The sequence below is a fragment of the Aquarana catesbeiana genome, linkage group LG01 (assembly GCF_042186555.1).
Source record: "Aquarana catesbeiana isolate 2022-GZ linkage group LG01, ASM4218655v1, whole genome shotgun sequence".
Taxonomy (NCBI): Eukaryota; Metazoa; Chordata; class Amphibia; order Anura; family Ranidae; genus Aquarana; species Aquarana catesbeiana.
The window spans coordinates 76508430-76535102 of record NC_133324.1 but is presented as its reverse complement, the minus strand read 5'-3'; the positions used below and the strand labels follow the sequence as shown (position 1 = coordinate 76535102).

The 26673-nt window shown below is 43.7% G+C and overlaps 1 protein-coding gene across 1 annotated transcript in view; it reads left to right on the top strand.

Moving 5' to 3' along the window:
• The first annotated feature begins 5084 nt into the window (after positions 1 to 5084).
• CCBE1 (collagen and calcium binding EGF domains 1) overlaps positions 5085 to 26673 on the top strand; it is a 525899-nt gene continuing 504310 nt past the window's right edge. Inside the window, exons 1-3 of the mRNA XM_073620648.1 lie at positions 5085 to 5767; positions 5904 to 7075; positions 14784 to 14864. Of these exons, the coding sequence (XP_073476749.1) occupies positions 6969 to 7075; positions 14784 to 14864 (188 nt within the window). The 5' untranslated portion in view covers positions 5085 to 5767; positions 5904 to 6968. The remainder of the gene's footprint in view (positions 5768 to 5903; positions 7076 to 14783; positions 14865 to 26673) is intronic.

Here is a 26673-nt window from a genome sequence, read left to right as displayed (position 1 = left end):
GACTTTTTAAATGCAAAATGCTGCTTTTTTTTGGTTCAATAGACTTCAATGGAGAAGCTGCAGAGGAGCATGTAGTGTGTTTTTACCGCAATTTTGCCGCGATTTACATTTATTAATTTGCCTAACAACAAATCCCCCCCCCCCAAAAAAGGATTAAAGAATGCAAAGCACAGCAAAATCGCAGTAAAAACACAGAAAGCCCAGCAAAAAGCACTGCAGAAACGCTCAAAAGCAACATGAATCAATGTAAATCGAGCCTAAGCCCTAGTTTACATTGAAGCAAAATCGCATGACAAATAGCAGCATCTTGCCAGCAATGGCACTGTCCCAATCGGTGCGATGCTGACTTTTCGGCGCCGCACCGATTTGCAAAAGTAGTGCCTGCACTACTTTTGCCGATTTTCAGTGGCGACTTCAATAGACATCTGTGCATGAAGCCACACAGATGTCTTTTAAGTCGCACCCGAGGTCGCACAGACGCGCAACTTTGAAATCGTGCGATTTCAAAGCCGCGTTCAATGTGAATGTAGTTTTAGGCTGCATGCACACCTGTGCATTTCAGGAATGTGCACAGAAGCGCAAGCATTCCAGGAACGCATGAAAAGCATGCTACAAACACACACCGTGCTTGCGGTGCCAATAATTCCTAATGGCACCCCAAAACATGGCCAGTAGAAATGTGCGGTACAAAAACGTTTGAAGCTCAACACCTGAAATGATGCAGGAACTTCTTTGCCCCGCAATCCAGCGGTGTGCCCACCCCAGTCGGTCTCACCCGCTGTCTTCCGTCCCAGACGCCGGCATCTTCACTATGGGCAGAGGACAGCTTGCAGCTTCACAGCTGGGTGCCCACTGCGCATGCTCGAGCCACGAATGGTGGATGCAGTCTTCTGGGACCTGTCGGTGTCCCCCTGAGGGAGGAGAACTGAACGAAAGTCAGAAGCGGGTACCTGTCAAAATCGGGTACCTGCTCCTCCCCCGCTCCTCAAAAGTGCCAATTGTTCAAGAGGAGCGGGGAACGAGTCGCTAAAGCGGAACTTCCCCTTTTGTGTGGAGCTCTGCTTTAAACACTTTTCAAATTTCGTTTGTATATGGAAGCCCGCTGACTACGGCCGGGTTCACATATAACCTGCCATTATCAGTCTAGAATCCCGTGCGTTTCTGTTCACCTGTTCAGGTGCAATTTTTTTTCCCCCCTGAATTCGCAACTGAACAGGACACCTTTTCAAAACCGCACCGCGGCCGCCCCCCACATGTGTCAACCGGGTCCTTTAAAAGACAGTCACATTCACATGTTACGTTTAAAAACGCATCCAATTTGCATATATGTCAACCCAGCCCAAGGCTACTTTCACACTGAGACATTGAAATGACTACACTAATTCAAGAGAATTCAAAAAAGGAAATGGAAAGGGGGACTTTAATGGTGCCACAAGTATATACATAGAATATATTTTCATAAAAAAAAGGTTTTTTTATTAGTATAAAAATATAAAAAGGAGTAAAACTATGTTAACTCTCAGAAATAAAGACATACATATAAAATCATCATAAATTGATAAGAACAATGATATGTATACAGAGCTATATGTAGCTATATAAATGCCTGTTGGGCTCTACATGTTTCTCTATAGTGCTTCTTCTGGAGCTGTAAGGCATATATTGGCTACAAAAAAAATACAAAAAAAATTATTTATTTTTATTGTATTTGTATTTTTTTTGTAGCCAATATATGCCTTACAGCTCCAGAAGAGCACTATAGAGAAACATGTAGAGCCCAACAGGCATTTATATAGCTACATATAGCTCTGTATACATATCATTGTTCTTATCAATTTATGATGATTTTATAAGTATGTCTTTATTTCTGAGAGTTAAAGGATATGTAAACGTTTGTTTTTTGTTTGTTTTTTAACATACATGTCATACTTACCTCCTCTGCGTAGTTGGTTTTGCACAGAGTGGCCCCGATCCTCCTCTTCTGGGGTCCCTCAGTGGCTCTCCTGGCTCCTCCTCTTCTCGAGTGCCCCGTCGGAGAAGCGCTCTCTCTCGGGGCACCCGTGCGGGCGCACTCCCTATGTCCTGCTGCTGCGTCCATTGACAGCATGTCCCATGTCCTGCTGCTGCGTCCATTGACAGCATGTCCCATGTCCTGCTGCTGCGCCCCCCACAGCTCCCGGATCTTTGGATTTGATTGACAGCAGTGGTAGCCAATGGCTGCGCTGCTATCAATCTATGCAATCAGGAGCGTTTTTGAGGCGTTCTTGCCGAATTTTCAAATGAGTACAATGGGGAGGTGCATTTTTGGTACTTTTTTTAACTGACCAAACATGTTTTAAAAATGCGGCAAGCAGGTTTTTTTTTTTTTTTTTATATTGCAACAGAAGTGCAATGCCCCAGTGTGAACACATACATAGGATTTAAAGGAAACATTTTACTTGAGCTTTTCTGGTGCTTTTTGTGATTGCAAAAGCGCTTTGAAAACTCCTCACTGTGAAAGCAGCCGAAAATTGTACTCTTGTACTATTGAAAACAATCCTACGCACAAAAACGATGGGTGTTTGCGCAAGTCACCTGTACAAATCAAGGACAGGCTGCGGCTGTTAGCTGGCGACCGCACATCCAAAGATTTACATGCATACAGGGACGGATGGGCTCCCCTGGTTGTGTGTTTACCAGCACAGGTGGATGCCATCACTCCCGGGCACAGAGATATGCTTGTTTTTTGGTGCTCTCTGCACCCATGTGAATGAGCCCCTAGATTCACCTCCAGAAAGGCGACAGTCAGGCAAGGTACTTCCAAATAATCGGGGCCCATTCACACTGTTGCGGTCCATTTAGGCCAATGCACCAACGCACGTTAAGGCAGCATATTCAAAATGAATGGACTGCCAACACACTACAAACGGGTCATGCCCCATTTCTCGCAGGGCGCCACACGTTGCTGTTTGTTTGTTGTTTCTCTACGTTACTATAATGTGATTGTGTGAATGAGCCCCTTAAAGTTTATGTACAGACCACTTTTTTTACATTCTGGATGTTGGGAGAGGATTAGAACCCGTCAGGTTTTTATGGCAGTCTGTGCCCCCCCCCATTGGGTAGATTCTGTTTATTGTCACACAGACAGAAAGTGGGGGGAAATCCAAAAATGTAACTCCCCCTCCAATGGGGACACCTGTCCAAAAAGGGACTTCCCCTCACTTCCTGTTGTGTCACAGGACAAAAGGTGAAGGGAAATCACCTTAATGGATCACAGCAAAAAAAAAAAAAAAAAGAATTAACTTGAAGGGGATTTTAATAGATAAATAAATAAATAATAGGATTGTAATAATTAGGGTTTTAATTAATATACACTAATTAATAAAGTTTAAAAAAAATGAAAAAAGTTTGAATAAACTAATAATTAGTTAATTAATTAGTTCATTAATAAAATTATATATATATATATATATATATATATATATATATATATATATCCGTCAGTTTACGCAGCGCTTTACATATATATTATACATTCACATCAGTCCCTATACCCTCAAGGAGCTTACAATCTAAGGTCCCTAACTCACATTCATACCTATACTAGGGCCAATTTAGACAGGATCCAATTAACCTACCAGCATGTCTTTGGAGTGTGGGAGGAAACCGGAGTACCCGGAGGAAACCCACGCATATATATATATATATATATATATATATATATATAAAGGGAGTTTTAATAACTAACTAAAGTGGGGTTTAATAAATGAATAACGGAATGAATAAATTAATTAATTAATAAAGGTTAAAAATATAAAGAATTGAATAAATAAATATTTTTTTAAATTAAAAAAAGTTTGAATAAATTAATAATGAGTTAATTAATTAGTTCATTAACAAAAGTTTTTTTATATGCAAATAAATAAAGGGAGTTTTAATAAATAAATAAATAAATAAAGGGGGGTTCAATAAATGAATAAACAAATGAATACATAAATTAATTAATTATTAATAAAGTTTAAAAAAAAAAAAGAGAGTTTGAATAAACAAATATGTTTTTTTTTTTATTTTTTTTAAAGAAAAAAGGTTTGAATAAATTAATAATTAGTTAATTAATTAGTTCATTAATAAAAGTTTTTATACCCTGTTTACCCGAAAATAAGACCTAGCGTGATTGTCGGTGATGGCTGCAATATAAGCCCTACCCCCCAAATAAGCCCTATCCTGTTTCCCCGAAAATAAGCCCTACCCTGAAGATAAGGCCTACAAGGACTTTAACTAGGGCTTATTTGGGGGGTAGGGCTTATATTGCAGCCCTTTTATTTTCGGGGAAACAGGGTATATATATATATAAATAAATAAATAGAGTTTTAATAAATAAATAAAGGGGAGGGGGTTCAATAAATACATTAATTAATTAAGGGTGTTTTAAAATACATAAATAAAGGAGTTTAACAAATAAATGTAAGGGTTTTTTTAAATAATAAAAATAAACAGGTTTTATTAAATAATTAAACTCAAAGGTGGGGTGGGGGCGGATTAACCATTCCCTACTCTATTCAAAACTTAAAAAAAAAAAAAAAAAAAAACGTTTTGGCTATATAAAATATTTGTATAGAGAAACATTCTCTGGCCTGAAGGGCTCTTTGCTCAAAAGCAGGGGTATCCACTAAATGAAGAATGTGTGTTGTTCCATATGATACACAATTGTGACAATATGGGACATCAAATATATAGAAATGTAAAAAAAAAAAACTTCCAGGTAAATGTTACAATGATTTAATCTATAATGACTAATGCTACAGAAGAAATAGGGGTGCTGCCGAAATTGTAATCTCTATTTTTCTGGCTGTCATGTTGATCTGCAGGCTTTTATTATTATGTTTTTACCTGGACAAGTGCAGGCATTCTATTCTATTCTATCAGGAGCTCTAAGTTCACTTACTTGCTCTAGACCAGCAACTCAGAAAGTCCTGATAGCCGGGCAACCAGCATTTTCAGAAGCAGGTCAGAACTCCTCTGATTGGTGGTTGTGATGTTTCATGCAGGGAGTCCAGGCAGATAGTGACTCGTCTATCAGGGGGCCAGATGAAGAGGTTCAGCCACCCCCCATGACATACCAGACACAGCCCCTCCCCCCTCATCACTGGATCTCTGTGCACTAAAAACATCCCAGAAACTCAACAATCCAAAACTGTCACATGAAAGCATGAAATCAATCCCACCTTGAAAGAAAAGCCAGGATCAGAGCAGAGAGGACAGGCTGACCAATGAAGCAGAGACATAACACATGCAACGTTGTGCCACAAGCCCTGGGAGTACTTACTGTATGTTAAAAGTCACCTTCAGGAGGAAAAGTCAGAGCTGAGCCAACCTTATCCCAGAGCCACCAACCTGCTTGCAGTAGAAGTCCAAGGTGATCTGCCATAGGAATCAGGGGGGATCTACAACAAAGGACACAGATCCAACAGGGAGTCTCTGGGAGAAGGAGAAGGGATCTGGTACAAGTAATCAACAGCTTATCTAGGAGAAGCAGAAGGAATCTATCTACTGCAAGTGATCCAACAAGTGTTCTTCTGCAAGAGTTAGAAGGACCTACTGCCAAGGAACTGGATCGCAGAGGTGACCTGCATTCTGCAAAGGCTCCAGTAGGTGAACTTCAAGAACTAGAAGGGATCTCATGCAAAGGATCCAGTAGATGACCTTCAAGAACCAAAGGGATCTCATGCAAAGGATCCAGTAAGTGGCCTTCAAGAACCAAAGGGATCTCATGCAAAGGATCCAGTAGGTGACCCTTAAGAACCAAGGGGATCTCATGCAAAGGATTCGGTAGGTGAACCTTAAGAACCAAAGGGATCTCATGCAAAGGATCCAGTAGGTAACCTTCAAGAACCAGAAGTGATCTCATGCAAAGGATCCAGTAGGTGACCCTTAAGAACCAAAGGGATCTCAGGCAAAGGTTCCAGACTAAATAGGTGACCTACAAGGAAGCCAGAGCAAAGGATCCAGATCAAGTGACCACCGACCAGCAAGAATAGAAAGAAATCTAGTGCAAGGGAACCAGATCCGATAGGTAATCTGCGACAATTAAGAGATCTCAAGCAAAGGATCCAGACTGCAAAGGTAATCGGAAGGATCAGAAGAAATCAAATCTAAGGGATCTACGTCCAGATAGGGGATCTACAATTAAAAGAGACTAGTGCAAGAGATCCAGACTGAAAAGGTGATCAGAAGGAATTGCCAGAAGGAATCCTATGTAAGGGATCTGGATCTGATAGGTGATCTGCGACAATCAAATAGGGATCCGAGCCAAATAGGAGATCAGGAGGAAGCCAATGCAAAGGATCCAGATTGAATAGAAAGAAATCGAATGCCAAATCTTTTTCAAGCGATCAGGATCCGACAATTGAAAGGGATCGATGATGAATAGGTGATCTTCAGGAAACAGGAGGAATCTAAAGCAAAGGATCCAGACTGAGCAGGTTATTTGCAAGAATCAGAAGGAATCTCATTCAAGGGTGTAGACTAAGTAGGTGATCTTCAAGAATCTCATTCAAGGGATCTAGATCCGATACTAAGACAATCAAAAGGGAAAGGATCCGGAGCCAGTATAGGCGATCTGCAGGAGTTAGGAGTCCAATGCAAAGGATCCGGGTCGTCTACTAAGGCTGGTCTGTGTGAATCACAAGGAATCTCATACAAGGGATCCAGAGCGAATAGACAATCTGTAGTAATCAGAAGGAATCCACAGAAGAGATCCAGGCGGCACTCATCCTCCGTGTGTCTCCCAGCAGTAGCCGCTCTCCTCTCCTGTGTGATCTGATCGCTCCGCCTCCAGCCCGATACACCGGCCGATCCTCCTCTGCCCGTCCGACTCCAGCGCTGCCCCGAAACCCGGACAGGTCTGCCCAGCCGACCTCCCGAGCGCCCCCTGCAGCGCGTCCCAGCGCAGGACCTTCACCCAGCTGGCAGGAACAGAGCAGGGGCCAATGTGTGAGAGAGGGGCCCGGAGGATCTGCCTGTGCCTGGGCTGCCTCTTACTGCTCCTGCCCCTGGGACTGGCCTGGACCTACAGAGAGGAGGTGGAGAGTGACAGGTGAGTTCCGGATCTCTGACAGGTCACATTGTAGGAGCTGCAGGTGAGGGGCCCCCTGGGGCCCTTTACCTGTCATCTTCATCATAAACCCCCCCCCCCTGCTGATTATAACTCAGGGAACACGGGGCTGAGGGCTTTATAGGTCTAGATCAGAGATCCTGCTGGGTTCCTGCACTGAAGAAGTGCAATCAGGCAGCTGCAGAGCCCTGGAAATGTGTTCTGTATTTTCTGTATTGTATGTCCCTCATCTACACCTATGACAGTTAGAATAGAGTGCCATATGAATATAATAATGGAAAAATTCAACTTTTTTAATCTACTTTTTGTATTCCAAGTGCTATGGTACAATTGAAGTCCATTATAGCCTCAAGCAAAAACTTTTTACACCTATGAAAGGTTCTTGCACTGTAGGAGTGCTATCACAGCCCTCAGCTGCAGACCCCCAAAAATGTGTTCTATATTATGTGCTCCTCATCTACACCTATGACAGATTCCTGCACTGAAGAAGTGCATTCAGACAGCTGCAGACCCCAGGAAATGTGTTTTGTCATTTCTGTACTGTATGTTCCTCATCTACACCTATGACAGGTTCCTGCACTGTAGGAATGCTATCACAGCCCTCAGCTGCAGATCCCTGGAAATGTGCTCTGCATTTTCTGTATTAAATGTTCCTCATCTACACCTATGACAGGTCCCTGCACTGTAGGAGTGCTGTTGTAGCCCTTAGATGCAGACCCCTGGAAATGTGCTCTGCATTTTCTGTATTATATGTTCCTCATCTACACCTATGCCAGTTTAATAGAGTGCCATATGAATATAATAATGGAAAAATTCAACTTTTTTAATCTACTTTTTGTATTCCAAGTGTTATGGTACCATTAAAGTCCATTACTGTATAGCCTCAAGCAAACACTTTTTACACCTATGACAGGTTCCTGCACTGTAGGAGTGCTATCACAGCCCTCAGCTGCAGACCCCTGGAAATGTGTTCTGTATTTTCTGTATTGTTTGTTCCTCATCTACACCTATGTCAGGTTCCTGCACTATAGGAGTTCTATCACAGCCCTCAGCTGCAGACCCCAAAAAATGTGTTCTATATTATGTGCTCCTCATCTACACCTATGGCAGGTTCCTGCACTGTAGGAATGCTATCACAGCCCTCAGCTGCAGACCCCTTTAAATGTGTTCTTCATTTCCTTTATTGTGTGCTCCTCACCTATGACAGGTTCCTGGGTTCCGCTGCTGTGTTGGGATACAGGAATACATTTAGAATACATTGTAAAAGAATACAAATGTTACAATGTTACAAATCTTGCCAAGATAAGTTGGAATTTTCTGTTTTAAATATTTATAAACATCTGATGTTTGTTAGAGAAGTATTTGTGCTTATTTTGATGATTTTATCTTTTGATGATTTTATCCCCCCCCCCCCCCCCCCCCCACCTCATTCTGTTACAGAGATTTGTCACTAAGTAGATCATATGGGATCGCTACCAGTTATATTTTTAAAGTGGTTGTAAAGTCTGAAGGTTTTTTACCATTATACATTATGAATGTAGGTAAAAAACAGTGGCGGCTGGTGCTCAATATTTGGGGGGGGGGGGGGGGGGGCAGCAAACCAACGTCGCCACCCTCCTCCCACACAGGAGACAGATGGTAAGGGAAGACTCCCTGGCCAATCGGGTCTCAGGACCCACTTCCTGATTAGCCAGGAGGAGAATCAGAAAGACAATAGCAAATATTAATTCACTATTGTCACACAACTGGATGGGCTCTGAGCTCCGCGCCCACCCTTTTTTGAAGCCAATTAGACCCCCAGGCTCTAATCATGTGCTTAAAAAAAACATTGAAATACGTGCATTCGGCGTCCTGCATGTAGTTTAACCCCTTCCCGCCGACCATACGCAGATATGCGTACTCGGCTTTCCGGGGTTATACCGGGATGATGCCCGCACCTGCAGGCATCACCCCGGTACCGTTGTTTCCAGCGGGCGATCGGCTACCCGAGTATAACAACCGATGCGGCTAAAAGCCGCTCGGTTGTTAAACCAGAGGAGCGATCGGGAGGCCCGGTGTCCGATCGGGTACCTTCGGCAGCTGGGGGCGGGCTGGAACGAAGCTGTGGGCGGCTTCGTTCCAGCCTTCTCGTTGTAAACGCGGAAGCGATGTCATGACGTCACTTCCCGTTTACTCGGCTGCCAATGGCGCCGAATTTAAAAAAGTACACAGTATTCAGAGTCGCCGTTTTCGGCGATCTGAATACTTTGAAGTGTAAAGGAGGGATGGGGGGTCTTTTAGACTCCCGATCCCTCCATAAAGAGTACCTGTCGCCACCTATTACTGTCACAAGGGATGTTTACATTCCTTGTGACAGCAATAAAAGTAAAAAAAAAAATTTTTTTTTTAAAACACAATTTATAAAGTAAAAAAAAAAAATAAAATAAATAAAAAAAAAAATGTTTTTAAAGTGCCCCTGTCCCCACGAGCCCGCGCAGCGAAGAAAACGCATACGGAAGTCGCGCACGCATATGTAAACGGTGTTCAAATCACACATGTGAGGTAACGCCACGATCGTCAGAGCGAGAGCAATAATTCTAGCCCTAGACCTCCTCTGTAACTCAAACCTGGTAACCGTAAAAAATTTTTAAAGCGTCGCCTATGGAAATTCATAGGTACCGTAGTTTGTCGTCATTCCACGAGTGCGTGCAATTATAAAGGGTGACATGTTTGGTATCTATTTACTCGGCGTAACATCATCTTTCACATTATACAAAAAAATTGGGGTAACTTTACTGTTTGTATTTTTTAAAATTCATGAAAGTGTCCCTTTTCCAAAAATTTGCGTTTAAAACACCGCTGCACAAATACCGTGTGATAAAAAATATTGCAACAATCGCCATTTTATTCTCTAGATTCGCTGCTAAAAAAATATATATAATGTTTGGGTACTCTAATTAATTTTCTAGCAAAAAATAAGGATTTTAACTTGTAAACACCAAATTTCAAAAATAGGCTTAGTCCTGAAAGGGTTAAGGGCCGAGCACATGGATTAGGGGGGCGGCACCCCTGCACCCCTGCACCCCTTGTGGATGGGCCATCACTGGTAAAAAACCTTATGTGTGCAGCTCCCCCCATAGCCCCCCTAATACTCACCTGAGCCCCCTCTTGATCCAGCAATATGCACAAGATCCTTGGCTGGCCCGGATTCCCTCTCCTCATTGGCTGAGACAGCAGCAAGAGCCATTGGCAATCACAGCCAATGAGGAGAGAGCGGGCAGCGGGGCCGAGCTGCGGCTCTATGTGTCTTATGGATGCATAGAGCAGGGCCCAGGAGTAAGCACGCACCAGTGCCTTTATAGCATGCGGCTTGCTACTGGGGGTACTGGTCATGGGGTTGGAGCCAGGAGCTCTGGGGGGGGGGGGGTATTGTGACCCAAGAAGGAGGGGATCGGGTTTGGAGCGTTTTGTCGCATGGCAAAGTGCACAGTTAAAAAAAAATGTGAGGCTCAACGCCTGAAAAGGAGCTTCTTTGGCTCATTAGTCGTGCATAAGGCAACCCATTCAAATGTATAGGCTGGTCCATGCATGCCGTGTAAAAAATAAAACATAAATGTTCAACAAAGCGCAGAAAATGCAAATTCACGTGACACGCATATGGGAATGGGGCCTTAGTGGAAAAACTTTATCTTTAGTTTTTGAATAGAGTACAGTGAGGGGAGTAAAGTATTTGATCCCCTGCTGATTTTGTACATTTGCCCACTGACAAAGAAATGATCAGTCTATAATTTTAATGGTAGATTTATTTTAACAGTGAGACACAGAATAACAACAACAATATCCAGAAAAACACATTTCAAAAATGTTATACATTTATTTGCATTTTAATGAGTGAAATAAGTATTTGGTCCCCTATTGATCAGCAAGATTTCTGGCTCCCAGGTATCTTCTATACAGGTAATGAGCTGAGATTAGGAGCACGCTCTTAAAGGGAGTGCTCCCAATCTCAGCTTGTTGCCTGTATAAAAGACACCTGTCCACAGAAGCAATCAGTCTCCAATCTCTCCACCATGGCCAAGACCAAATATGTCAGGGAAAAGATTGTAGATCTACACAAGGCTGGAATGGGCTACAAGACCATCGCCAAGCAGATTGGTAAGAGGGTGACAACAGTTGGTGCGATTATTCGCAGATGGAAGAAACAAAATAACTGTCAATCTCCCTCGGTCTGGTGCTCCATGCAAGATCTCACCTTGTGGAGTTTCAATGATCATGAGAACGGTGAGGAATCAGCCCAGAACTACACAGGAGAACCTTGTCAATGATCTCAAGGCAGCTGGGACCAAAGTCACCAAGAAAACAATTGGTAACACACTACACCATGAAGGACTGAAATCCTGCAGCACCCGCAAGGTCCTCCTGCTCAGGAAAGCACATGTACAGGCCCGTCTGAAGTTTGCTAATGAACATCTGAAGGATTCAGAGGAGAACTTGGTGAAAGTGTTGTGGTCAGACGAGACCAAAATTGAGCTCTTTGGCATCAACTCAACTCGCTGTGTTTGGAAGAGGAGGAATGCTGCCTATGACTCCAAGAACACCATCCCCACCATCAAACATGGAGGTGGAAACATTATGCTTTGGGGATGTTTTTCTGCTAAGGGGACAGGACAACTTCACCGCATCAAAGGGACGATGAACGAGGCCATGTATCATCAAATCTTGGGTGAGAACCTCCTTCCCTCAGCCAGGGCATTGGAAATGGTGGATGGGTATTCTAGCATGACAATGACCCAAAACACACGGACAAGGCAACAAAGGAGCGGCTCCAGAAGAAGCACATTTAGCACGTTTCAGCGAAAACGCCTCAAAAACGGTTCTGATTGAATAGATTGATAGCAGTGCAGCCATTGGCTCCCACTGCTGTCAATCAAATCCAGTAACACGGGAGCCGGGGGCGGGGCCGAGTCCTGCGTGTCTGTGTCAATAGACGCAGCAGCAGGACTTGTGACAAGTGTCCCCTTGGAATACGGGTCCCCGAGGGGGCACTCGAGAAGAGGAGGAGCCAGGGGCACGGCTGGGGGACCCCAGAAGAGGATGATTGGGCCACTCTGTGCAAAACCTTTGCACAGAGGAGGTAAGTATAACGTGGATATTTTAAGAATAAAAAAAACGAACTTTTTAACCCCTTTAAGTATTTCTCCATCGCTAAACAATGAACAAAATGTATTTACAAGCATCAAAGTTGGAATGGAACAGTCTATAATATTATAATACAATTAGAGCGATCGAGTTCTCCCGAGATCTCGCCCAAGTCTCGTGTTATGAAAGAAACCAATGAATGACAGACTGACAGAGATTGCGTTTTTATATAGGTTACTTTTTTTAACTTTTGCGACATTGATTTACCATTTAATTTTTCGATATGTTCAAGGTTTCAAAATGCTAGCAATTTTAAGTATTCTTCAAAACTCCCACGGCACACCTTCATATCTCACGTGGCACACAGTTTGAGAATCACTGATGTAACTGGATTTGATACTTGTCAGACTGTTACACAGGAGCCTTTAGGTGAAATTTAAAGGAAAACTTTAGTCTTTTTAATGTATTTCAGATGTATGTGAGCATATCAGCATAAAACGAGCCCACACAGGGAAAAGTAATAGGCTGGTTTTAATTTTGCTTTCCCCAGCAGCACATACTCACCTTTTGCTACATTCAGCCGCTGTTGACAAAAGGAAAGCCTTGTGCAAGCTGAGAGTCTCTGGAGTCATACATTGGGCTATGGACTCCCTGTGTGAGAGAGCTGATTGGTAAAGCACTGTCACATGGGTGAGTCACCCCTCCATACCCAGAAGCAGGTATTACCTTCAACTAATGGTGATGAATGGAGCAGAGGAGGATTAAAGCAATCATCCTGTTTTGCCCTAGTTGGCCAAGGCACAGATTTGCTTTACAGTATAGCCCAAATCAGGGATTTCTTTTCAGTCTCTGTCCCATTGGGCTGATTTTCCTTCACTTATCACTTCACTATCCCAAATAACAAGAAGTGCAAAGAAATCTCTCTAAACAGGGGCATAGATAATGGGGGGGGTCTGTACTTGGGGAGATCTGTATTGGTGGGGGGATCTGTACTGGGGGAGATCTGTACTGTGAAGGAGATCTGCATAGGGGGTCTGTTCTGGGGGGGGGAATCTTTACTGAATGAGATTTTTACTGTTGGGAAATCTGCACTGGGGGATCTGTACTGGGGGCAGATCTGTACTGGGGTGATCTGTACTGGGAAGGAGATCTATACTGGGGTGGGGGCTGTACCCAGGGGGGAGGCTTTACTGGGGGATCTGTATGGGAGGGGGGGATCTGTACTCGGGGAATCTGTACTGGGAGGGAGATCTGTACTAGGGGGATTGATCTGTACTGGAGGGAATCTTTACTTGTGGGGGAGATCTGTACTGGGGTAAGATCTGTACTGGGGCGATCTGTACTGGGAAGGAGATCTATACGGGAGGGGTTGTACTGGGAGGGGGGCCTTTACTGGTGGAGATCTGTACTTAGAGGATCTGTACTGGGGGGAATCTGTACTGGCGGGATCTGTATTGGGAGGGAGATCTGTACTGGGGAGGGGGATCTGTACTCTGGGGAATCTCTGTTGGGAGGGAGATCTGTACTGGGGGAACTGCACTCGAAGGGAGATCTGTACTAGGGGGTCGATCTGTACTGGAGGGAATCTTTACTTGTGGGGGAGATCTGTACTGGAGTAAGATCTGTACTGGGAGGAGATCTGTACTGGGAAGAAGATCTGTACTGGGAGGGACCTGTACTGGGGGCGGGGGACTTTTAACTGGGGGATCTATACTGGATGGGGTCTGTACTGGAAGAGAGATCTGTACTGGGGGGAGATCTGTACTGGGTAGATCTGTACTAGGAGGGATATCTGTACTTGGGGGTCTCTGCATTGGAAGGGAGAATTGTTCTGGGGGGATTGATCTGTACTGGGGGAGGGGGCAGAGATCTGTACTGGAGGGCATCTGTACTTGTGGGGGAGAGCTGTACTTGGGAGATCTATACTGGGGTGATTGATGCTTTTAGAGGGAGGTAATTTTGTGCTCTGTATACTGACCTTTGCATTATACGCTGCTGACCCCTATTAGACTCTTGCTTGTGGCACAATATTAAAGAATTTGTTTTTGGGTACAAGGACTGTGCCATATATTACTGTGTATACATCGAATAGGCAAAAGATTTAAGCCCCTCCCACTGTTAGCGCAATTATGTCACACCCACAATTCACCTCTAGGTGCCCAAGGCTGAAATCCCTTCCGGGATAAAAATAAAATCTACAATCCTGTCTGTCTCCAAATTGATGGGAGCCCTCCAGTTGTGACCAGGACAGGTGTCCCTACTGGACACTGGACACATGTTCACCTACCTTCTCTGATCCCTCCTTCTCCCTCTCCACCACCATAATGACATTTTTATATAAAAAACCTTTCCGCCTTCATTACATTCCTAATTTTAGACAGAATGGCATCATCACCAGGCCTCTATGCTTTTCTATGCAATGATATTTATTGATTTATATTTATGTATTTATTGATTTATATTTATGTATTTATTGATTCATAGTTATAAAACCTCTCACATTGATTAATAAATTAGCTTAAACACCCTTCCCCGCATCATGTATAAGATTTCTCTTGCTGTTCATCCACAGGGAAGTCTGTTCGGAGAATAAGATTACCACCACAAAGTACCCGTGCCTGAAGACTACGGGAGAGCTGACGACATGTTTTCGGTGAGTGCTGCGGTTCATTTCCTTCATCTGATGAAAGCGCATTGATAAGTGGCGGTGTGATGCTGTGATGTAACAGATGTACCTGCAGCGTGTCAGAACTGTGCAGGCAGAGATACTGACATGCTCCATATCTTGCTGATTACAGCTTGTCTGGCTTGTGTTGAGTTATTGTCAATGTGTCATGGAGGCTGTGAAGCCTAGAGATACCTTTAGATACGCTGGAGATAAAGGATTACTTTGAAGGAGCATGACTTAGCATGGCACCTGTCCTTTCTGTCTATAGTCTGTCTTTGATCCAAGGTGGAATGCCTTCATTTGGCAAAAGTTGAAACTTTCTGGCCTACAAAATGCAACAATGTAATTTTCTGTCATTGGTAAAACATGTCACACATAAATATGATCACTTTGCATTTAACCCTAAGATCCGTGAAGCGTTTAAAGTGGAACCCCTGAGGTGAGGCCCCTTCACACTGCAAGGGTTAAATCAGCCATTCTCGACCAGAGTTCAGTGGAACCCTAAAGTTCCTGCAGAGGGTTTAATTGAAGTGGTACTCAACTCCATCCTCCACCAACCCCATGTTCTTGTTTTTTTAACTCTTACCTGTAGTGCTACATTGCACTCTTCAGGTAACATACACCAGTTCCCACGCCAACATCATGATCAGAGGCGGCTGGCGCAAAAAATGTTGAAAAAAAAAAAACATCAATTGCAGCCACTGTGCCCATCAATTGCAGCCACTGTGCCATCAAATGTTGCCACTATTTCCATCCAACGCAGCCACTGTGCCCATCAAACACTGCCACTGTGCCATCAAACGCTGCCACTGTGCCATCAAATGCTGCCACTGTGCCCATCAAACGCTGCCACTGTGCCCATCAAACACTGCCACTGTGCCAATCGCTGCCACTGTGCCCATCAAACGCTGCCACTGTGCCCATCAAATGCTGCCACTATGCCCATCAAATGCTGCCACTGTGCCATCAAACGCTGCCACTGTGCCATCAAACGCTGCCACTGTGCCATCAAATGCTGCCACTGTGCCCATCAAATGCAGCCACTGTGCCAAACGCTGCCACTGTGCTCATCAAACGCTGCCACTGTGTCCATTAAAAGTTGCCAGTGCGCCCATCAAATGCTGCCAGTGTGCTCTTGAATGCCACCAGTGTGACCCCTGCCCGCTCACCGTCTGCTCGGTAGTTACCCTGTCTTGGTGGGGCAGCGGGTGACGGCGACGAGCGGGTTTCTTCATGCGTCTCCTGCCATCCTCATCTCCCGTCCACTTCTCTTGATAGGCGTCCAATAGCAGCACCTGTCGTTTCAACCAATCATTTGACAGGTAACAGACCCGAGCACCTGATTGGCGGAGAGGCAGTTCAGTGTTAGGAAAGCGAATTTTCATTCGCTTTCCTAACACAGCTGAGTGAACTGTGAGCGCCAAATATGGCACTCGCTGTTTACCTTTTTTGACGCTTATTAGAGCCTATGGTTCTAATCAGGTGCTTAAAAAAAAAAATACCCTACCACTGTAATTCAGGCGCCCGAAAAGGGACCAGACGCCTGAATAGGGGGTGGCAGCGGCGGCCATGGATAGATTCATCCAATGCATGAATCTATCCATTGGGCATAGAGGGGTGGCTGGAGAGAGGGGACGGCGCCCGTGCGCCCTTATGGACGCACCGCCACGGATTCTTGATCCTCTTTCAGATGCAGGCAGCCAGCTACTAATGATGCACTGGGCCAGCTCTCTGGTCTGCTCCAGGCCACTCTATGCACCCAATCCTGCCGCCTTTGTGTGGTGTATCCCAGTTGGCTGCAGGACCAGGGCCATGCAATTCTGAGAATCAACCCCCTTTTGGAAGTTAAGTACCACTTTAAACTGTGGCTGATGGATCTCCAATTTGATGGTACCTGAATAATACCGGAACCAACACCACTTGGCAGAGCCAGCAGCTTGACACCAATGATCCTTCTAACTTTGAGTAAGGGGAGAATTCTTCAAAGTAGTCGCCAGTGCAAAGCTGGTCATAGATGGTTTGAATTTTGGCCGGTTCAATCAATCAACTTAAGTACAACCACCCTGTCCGATTTTTAATGTGATTATTGCCAGCGGCTAAAGCTACTAGCAATAATCACGGTATGTTCTCCCGGCCAGGACGGCTCCACCCCCCATCACAATAGTTTCAGGGGAAGGATTACCTCATCAACACTGACTGTGTTGATGGTGGAATAATCCAGTTTTCTAAAGAAAATAACACCATCTATGGTTGGCTTAAGGTGGGCCTTTTTTTTCCATTGACCACCAATAAATTAGTTTTAGCAGGAGTTCCCCAAAACATGAAAATTGTTTCAAAGGTTCCTCTGGGGTGAAAAAGTTGGGAATGGCTGAGTTAAGTCTAGGGGTAGAAGAATAGACAATAATACTTACCATATTACTCGTTCTCCTGGCCACCAATGTTCTTCTCTTCTTTCTGGCAATTGGTCTTGCGACGTATGTAATGCAACCTGCAGCCAAAGCATCTTGGAGAAGTGGTTTGGGATGACTGGTCACATAGTTTAAGGGAGCAAGCTGGAGCTCATTCCTCTACCCCTAGACTTAGTGAGCATTTAATCTTTGCAGCGTATGGGAGCCCACTGCAAGCATATTTTTTTTTTGCCTGCCTAGAGTGAGGCTTTAATGTGGATGTGGCCTGGCAAATAGGCTTTGCCCATTCAGCATCTTCTATTAGTCCACCCCTTGGGGCACTTATATTCATCTTAACCATGTTCCCCTGCCACTCTGTTCCTCCATCCCAGACATTGCAAACATAATGTGCTTTTGGGTATGGGGGGGCATGTGACCTCCTAAGATGCAATACTCAGACCAAGTCATTTACCAGGCCTGAACACTATTGAGAAGCATGGCGTCCTCAACCTGGTGTAAGTTTTGACACCATCTGACATGGAGGGTAAACAAAAGCTTTAACTATCAGAGAAAGGAGTGGCAGATAAGGACAGGGTAGTGCGTATAAATGGGTCAGGGGGTGGATATTTAACTTTTAGATTGATGCTGGAAGAATAAATCACCCATTGGGTTCTTGGTGACTCCAATGGTCAAATATTAGTTCCTAGTACTCTCTGCAGTCACTAAGAGGGGGGCTGAAGTTGACTGCTGGGATCTACCTTTATTGTACATTATGGTGAGTGCAGCAGAAAGAAGAGGACTGCAGGAAAACAGTTGTATACGTGGTTTAAAGACATTTATAAGGGAATTGTTGGCCCTGACAAAATTTGTGTATGTGCTGGTTCACATTAGTGAGATTTTTGATTTGTGTCACACAGAATCGCATGACAAGGGAAATCACATTATATTCAATGGTGACCATTCTCATCAATGTGACTCAGCATGGTGCAATTTTAAAAAGGGTTCCTGTGCTACTGTGGTGCTATTTACAGTGTGACTTGGCCCCATAGAATGTGAAAAAACATAGTCAAGTTGCACTACATAATCGCATTGAAATTTGCTGCAAAATTGCATCTCAGTAGTTTGAACCGAGCCTTATGCCGCGTACACACGGTCGGACTTTTCGTCTACAAAAGTCCGACAGCCTGTCCGACAGACTTTCGACAGACTTTCGACAGACTTTTGGCGGACTTTTGGCGGACTTGCGGCAGACTTTCTTACGAGCGGACTTGCCTACATACGATCACACAAAAGTCCAACGGATTCGTACGTGATGACGTACACCGGACTAAAATAAGGAAGTTGATAGCCAGTAGCCAATAGCTGCCCTAGCGTGGGTTTTTGTCCGTCGGACTGGCACACAGACGAGCGGATTTCTGAGTCCGGCGTAGTTACGACGTAAAGATTTGAAGCATGTTTCAAATCTAAAGTCCGTCAGATTTGAGGCTGGAAAAGTCCACTGAAAGTCCGCGGAAGCCCACACACGATCGGATTGTCAGCCAGCTTTAGTCCGTCGGCGTCCGGACTTTTGTAGACGAAAAGTCCAACCGTGTGTACGCGGCATTATTCTGTTGAGCCAGTCTTGTAATTTACACATCCCTAATACAATGAGTCAAAAGATGACATAGACAGATAGACCAAAAGTGGGAAACGTTGGGGACTTCCTGCCTGGGTCACATTATGCTGGTCACAAAACAGACTAACAAATCCTTTGGCAGACAAACATTTCAACACTGCATTTGGCTGTTTATCTGGCGTTCTTGTTTGTGAAATCCAGAGAGGTAGTAGAAGCCACAGTCTGATGACTCGGAGTCCGGGGAAAGGGCTGTGTTGGAGAGCGACCGTTCTGATTAGTCAGCTATTGGCATCGCATAATTCACGTTTTTTACAACAAGCTACTGTTACATCCTTAGTGGATTTCTAGAACCTTTCAATGTTAAAATGTTGATTTGCTACATCTGTTACTTTACTTTGTAATTTGTTACACTTCTGCACTGTGATTGTAATGATTACATTGGGTTACGTTATATTCAATGACTCATAGAGCGCAGATCAGCTGACTTCATCTGATCCAATCATCCCTGGCAGCCGTTTGCCCCCAGAACATTCTATTTATTTACAGAAAGTTTGTGTGTAATGTTCACCAGCAACAGGATCACTAAGAGACCACTTACTATTTTTTGTGAAGTTGCTCCCTCCGGGACTGTTCAAATCATGGTTTTGCACTAAAACTAAAATACGCGTTACCATAACACAGTCACTGGTGGCAGTAGATGGACTGGAGTCTTTATTCAACCTTACCAACTATGAAACATTGAGGGGGATTTAGAATCTGGAGCAGCTGTGCATGGTGGCAACCTATCAGCCTCCATATTTTATTTTCAAGGTTGAACAAGCTGAAGATAGAATCTGATTGGTTAATAAGCACAGCTGCTCCAGATTCTGTCTGCTCCGGTATTAGTAAATTCCCTCTGTTAAATGTGCTGGTGTCATGCGGTGCAAATCAGAATGAATGGCACCTCAATAGAATTGCTGTGCAGTGCAAATCCCGTTTTTTTGCAGGGTACCATACCACAATGCATGTCATTACATTGCTTCAATGCATACACATCAAAAGCTGCATTGGGGCGCCATTCAGAATGAATCGCACCAGTACACTTAACATGCATTGCCGTGTAAAAACATGGTGGGAGCAGACCCCTACTGGGTGCACCAATGAGATTTCACTCTTCCTCAGCTTCCTTGACAGCTAGTGAAAAAAAGAGTGAGTCCACATGGGGAGAACTGTTGCTTCATTTTGCTGTGCCACCAGCAGCAGAATAGCCTGTCTGCACTGAGGGGGGTCTGCACTGAGGGGGGTCTATACTGATAGAGGAGGGTGTGCACTGGAGGGGGTCTGCACTGGAGACGAGGGGTCTATACTGATGGAGGGGGGTCTGCACTGAGGGGGGTCTATACTGATGGAGGGGGTCTGCACTGAGGGGGGTCTATACTGATGGAGGGGTTCTATACTGAGGGGGGAGGTCTATACTGATGGAGGGGGTCTATACTGAGGGGGGTCTATACTGATGGAGGGGGTCTATACTGAGGGGGGAAGTCTATACTGATGGTGGGGGTCTATACTGTGGGGAGTCTATACTGATGAAGGGGATCTGTACTGAGGGGGGTGGTCTATACCGATGGAGGGGGGACTGTACTCAGGGGGGAGGTCTGTACTGTGGAAGGGGCATCTGTACTGAGGGAGAGGGGTCTATACTGTGGGGGGGGGCCTATACTGAGGAAGGGGGTCTGTACTTAGTGGGGGGTCTATACTGAGTGAGGGAGGTCTGTAGCTAGGGGAGGGGGGTCTGCACTGAGAGGGGACTATATTTGGTGGGGGGGGGGGGGTGACACCAATTTTTCCACACTGGGTGATACCAACCCTAGTGACATCACTGTCTGTCTGCACCGGATTGTATGTATCAGAAGTACCAAAAAACAAAAGTACCATGCGATCTGGTTGCAGTGCCCTTTCTAAAGTAGTACATGCACTACTTTTGGTGCAGTCCAGTGCAATTCAGCTCATTCAAAATGAATGGGCTCAAATCGCACCGCACCGCACTGCACTGCATGTGAATCGCAACTGAAAGTGCAGTGTGCTGTGAGAACCAGCTCTTAATTGGAAACCATAGTCTGGGACGATGCATTTAACCACCTTGATAACATTAACTTCTCATCAGAAACCTTCATCACATCAGAGGCCCCCATCATGTCAGTTTCTCCCCATCACATTAAAGTTCCCCCTACACATCAGAGGCCCTCCATTACTGCAGAGTCCCTTCATCACATCAAAGTTCCCCGTTTACATCAGAGGCACCCTGTCATCTCAGAGTCTCCCCCATCACATCAGGGCTGCACCCACACTGCAAGGGTTAAATGCTTATTTTCATCTAGGGGACTTGGAAAAGCACTTTTACTTACTAGATCCTCTGCATTGTTGGACCAGTCCAGGCTGCCTCTTGTTCCCTGCACTCTGGGGATCTAAGGTCGTTGGCGTCATTAAGACTGATGCAGGGACCATAGCCCTGCTATGGGACACAGGTTCTGACACATCTGCATACTTTTTTTGGCTTAGACACTCAGAGAATATTGAAGCAGGAAGTTAAGACAACAACTTATCAACAAGCATTTTCAGATGGAGAGCTCAGTAGTGGCAGCCTCCATGTTTCTTTCATGACAGGTATACTTTAAATAATGCAATGTCTTCCACATTTTTAAGCGATTATAATACTTGTCTCAATGAAGCAGAATGAAACAACCAGTTGAGTCTTAAACCCATCATTACTAAAGAAAATGTGGTTCCTTTAAGCCCTCTCTAGTATCTCACCATCTTCTTGCAGTTGATCTGTTTATGAAGGATAATTGTGCACGTGAACAGCTTTGTATGGTATAAATCATCTTAGTCCCTGGTTTCTTTTTATTAGGTGTTATTTAGAAACACGGAAAGCAAAAAAGCCACAGGACCTGACATTTCCACTGCGAGAAAGAGATAAAAGCTTGCTTGTGCATGATTTTCAGAGTTTTTGCGGTGATGGATGGTTTAGAATTACCAATCTCAAGATTCTGCATTTCCCCTAATTGATAGTTCTGCCTGATCTGTACTTATGTTACATCAGACATGGCTATTTGTTATTGGGCTGTCAATGTTGTTAGAGCATTCCAGCATTTACTTTAAAAAAGAAAAAAGTAATTGAATAGATATGTTATCGATTCTTATTGCTTGTATGCTTGTTATTTTCTCCTTTATATTAACCATTCTCAACCAGGGCTCTGTGGAACCCTAAGGTTTCTCCAGAGGTTGCTATGGGTTCTTTGAGGATTAACAGATTGACATTCAACCTTTATAGGGGTGCCTTAAAATCACAGAGCCAACACCACTTAACAGTCAGTGGCATGAGACCAATAATTTTTTTTAGTCATCTGTATGGATGGTATTTCTTCTGCGGGCCACCAATGTAAGGGGCATTTGTCCCACAGACCACCAATATAAGAGTTATTTATACCACTGACTATCAGTGTAAGGGACATTCTTCTCAATGACCATCAGTGTAAGGGACATTCTTCTCAATGACCATCAGTGTAAGGGACATTCCTCTCACTGACCACCAATGTAAGCGTCATTCATACTACTGACCATCAATGTTAGGGACATTATTTTCAATGACTGCCAATGAAAGTGATATTCTTCTTACTGACCATCAGTGTAAGGGACATTCTTCTCACTGTCCACCAAAGGGTCTGGAGGATCTTAGTTATGAGGAAAGGTTGCACTGAACTTATTCTCTCTGGAGAAGAGACGCTTGAGAGGGGATATGATTTCAATATACAAATACCGTACTGGTGACCCCAAAATAGGGATAAAACCTTTTCGCAGAAGGGAGCTTAACAAGACACGTGGCCACTCATTAAAATTAGAAGAAAAAAGGTTTAACCTTAAACTACGTAGAGGGTTCTTTACTGTAAGAGCAGCAAAGATGTGGAATTCCATTCCACAGGCGGTGGTCTCAGCGGGGGGAATTGATAGTTTTAAGAAACTATTAGATAAGCACCTGAACGACCGCAACATACAGGGATATACAATGTAATACGGACATAAAATCACACACATAGGTTGGACTTGATGGACTTGTGTCTTTTTTCAACCTCACCTACTATGTAACAATGTAACTATGTAAGGGACATTCTTCTCACTGACCTTGACCACCAGTGTAAGGGTCACTGACCACCAATGTAAGGGTCATTCATACCACTCACCATCAATTTACGGGGCATTCTTTTCAATGACTGCCAATGTAAGGGACATTCTGCCCACTGACCATCAATGGAAGGGACATTCTCGTCACTGGCCACCAATTTAAGGAGAATTCTTCCCACAGACTATCAATGTAAGGGACATTCTTCTTACTGACCATCAATATAAGGAGAAGTCTTCTCACTGACTGCCAATGTAAGGATCATTCCTCACACTGACTAACAACATAAGGAGAATTCTTCTCACTGACTCACTGAATGTATAAAGCATTCTTCTCATTGGCCACCAATGTAAGAGTCATTCTTTCCACTGACCACCAATGTAAGAGTCATTCTTTCCAGTGACTACAAAGGTAAGAATCATTTTTCCTACTGATCTTCAATGTAAGGGGCATTCTTCCCACTGACCACCAATCTAAGGGATGTTTTTCCCACTGACCACCAATGCATTCCTGCTCCCACTTAACATAGATGTAAGGAGGAACCTCTACAACTGACCATAATGTAAGGGTGCCCTTCTGTCACTGACCACCACGCAAGGATCCACAACAGCCCCGGACTGATGTGGACAGTTGGGCAGATCTTGGTTTGATCAGATGCTTTTGAGGGCAGGCTAAAGATCTGAGGTCTAATAGACACCAGATTTCTCAGTAAAGGGCACCAGTCAGTGCCCATGTTATGAAAAGGGATGTTGTTCATCCCTTGTGATAGCAATATGGTTGATCCAAAAAGACAGTGTAAAAACATTTTAATCAATAATAAAATAAAAAATGCAAATTTTTACATGTATGTGAGAAGTGTCCCCTAAAGTAAAATGCATCCGTTCTCTGTAAGGTTTATCATTCAACTACCTTACATAAAAGTCACCCTGTGATATCATTTTAATTAGCAGACTTTCTTGAATATATTTTTTGGTAATAATATGAGGGTGTGCAAACTGCGTGTGTTTGAATTATTTTAGGAAAATAATATTTTTTTTTACTATTTATTCCGAATAAAATCCAAGGAGATAAAAATATGTGTATCCAAATTTGCTACCAAATTAAAGCTTTATATGTCCCGAAAAAAGCAATAGGTTAGATTACAAACACTAAAAGGTATAATGTGCAAAACAAAGACATCGTCAGAATAAAATAAATTAAATAACACATTCTGGAAGGCACGGGGACTCAATTGGTTAAGCAATCTGCATATTAACAAGCAATTAGAGTTGTACAATGTATGGTTCTAAAAATAAACAAATGGCCGCACTATTTTTATCATTGGCACAAATGTATCCGGTTATAAAAACATTTCACCAAGTATGATATTTTGTGAAGTTATAAATCCTCTTGGGCCTCGCCTGTCTGGGAGAATGTAATAGAACGACTTGTTTTCAACAACCTCTTGAGATACATTCCTCTTCTTCCACAGAAAGCTTCTTGATAAAACTTTGTTTGAAACCTAGAAGTGGCATAAGTGTCTGACTTAGAATTGTCTATACACCGCTGTGTGGAAGATGTCGGGATATGTAGTATACAAAGTTTATGACAAAGTTAATAAGTCTAGTAGAATTCTAGCACTTTCCTTATCTTCCTTCATGGCTCAGTGATAACCTTGATGGGGCGTATATAAAGGAGAAGGCTTTCATCCCCAGAGAAGTTTTATTGCAGGGAAATGGACTGTTTGCCTGCAGATAGGGCCTTTTCTACAACTTACTGAGTCAGCACCGGGGACAGGGTGTGAGGTCTTTCATGGAAAACCTTTTTTACTTTATATGTTAATTTAATGGCTAGCAGCCTGAAGTCAGCAGAGCAGAAATTCTCCTCTCCTCTCCCTATCCTTTCCCTATCCTTCCCCCTTTTTTTCTCTTTCTTTCTCTCCCCCCGTCCCTCTTCCTTTTTCTTTTCATTATCTTCCATTCCCTTCCTCGCTTCAGTTTTCTTTCTCTTACCATCCCCCTTTCTTTTTCTTTTCTTTCTCCTGCCTTCCCTTTCCCCTTCCTCCCCCCCCCCCTTCTTTTTTCTTTCCCTTCCCTTTCTCCTTCCTTTTTTTTTCACCCCCCCCTTCTTTTTTCTTTTCTTTCTCTTCTCTTCCTTTTCCCCCTTCCTTTCTCTTTCCTTCCATTTCCCCTTTCCTTTATCTTTTCTTTTTCTTCCCTTCCCTTTCCCCCCCTTCCTTTTTTTTTTTCTTTCTCTTCCCTTCCCTCTTTCCTTTTTCTTTTCATTATCCTGCCTTCCCTTTCCCCCTTCCTTTTTCTTTCTCTTACCTCCCCCCCTTCTTTTTTCTTTTCTTTCTCCTCCCTTCCTGTTCCCCCTTCCATTTTCTTTTCTTTCTCCTCCCTTCCCATACCCCCTTCCTTTTTCTTCCCTTCCCTTTCCCCTCTTCCTTTTTCTTTTCTTTCTCTTCCCCTCCCTTTTCCTTTTTCTTTTCTTTCTCTTCCCTTCCTCCCATTTTACTTTTCTTTCTCCTCCCCTCCCTTTCCCTTTTCTTTTCTTTCTCATCCCTTCCCTCCCCCCTCCCGTTTTACTTTTCTTTCACCTGCCCTCCCTTTCCCTTTCTCTTTCCTTCCCATCATTCCCCTTTCCATTTTCTTTTCTTTTTCTTCTCTTCTCTTTCCCCCTTTCCTTTTTCTTTTCTTCCTCTCCCCCTTTTTTCTTTTTCTGTTTCTATCCCTTTCTTTTTTCCCTTCTCTTTAATTTTCTTCCCTTCCTTTACCCTCTATTGCATTCCTCGGTTTTGTATCCCTCTTTTTCCTTTCCCTTTCTTTTTTATACTTCTCTTTATTTTATATTTTTCTTTATGCTTTCTCTTTCTTTCTTTCTTTCTTTCTTTCTTTCTTTCTTTCTTTCTTTCTTTCTTTCTTTCTTTCTTTCTTCTTTCCCCTTTTCTTTCTCTTCCCTTACTTTTCTTTCCCTTTCCTTTCTTCTTTATTCATTTTCTTTTCTTACCTTACACTTTTTTTTATTTACAGTGTGACAGTATAAATCATTAGATCCTCGCCAGCAGTTTTTAATGCTGTCTGCACACAATGAGGACAACAGCAGCTGTCAGTGACAGCTGTCAGATTTGTGCTCTGTACAAATCAATAGCTGGTGCCACTGCTGTTCACATGTAGCCATTCAGATGAGCAAACAGAGCCTCCGACCGACCTTGGACAAGACAGTGTACATCCAGGATCTGTGTTTCTGCAAAGTTTTGGCCACAGACAAACTGGCTGCAGTTAATTGGCCAGTTTGTACGTGGCCATAGCACAGAATGTTGCTGCGTCCAACGCAGCAGACTACGCAACCCCGGCTACCAATGTAAATGTAGACCAACTAAATTATATTTACAATTTGTAGAACAAATGCTGCTCAAGATGCCATGTTTTCTACCCACTTTCAAGGGAAGCACAAACACCCCTTAATACACTTCTGTGGCAAGAAAACTGAAAATGCTGTCAGGTACAAACAGTACCGAGAGGTGAATGAACATACTACATGTATCCAAGCTCTGTGGTTATGGGCAAATCCCAAGCCTTTTTGTAAGGCAAATTTCTGGCACACCTTGGCAATGTCAAAGCTTACTCACCCCTTCCGGCTTCTAGTATTATCTTA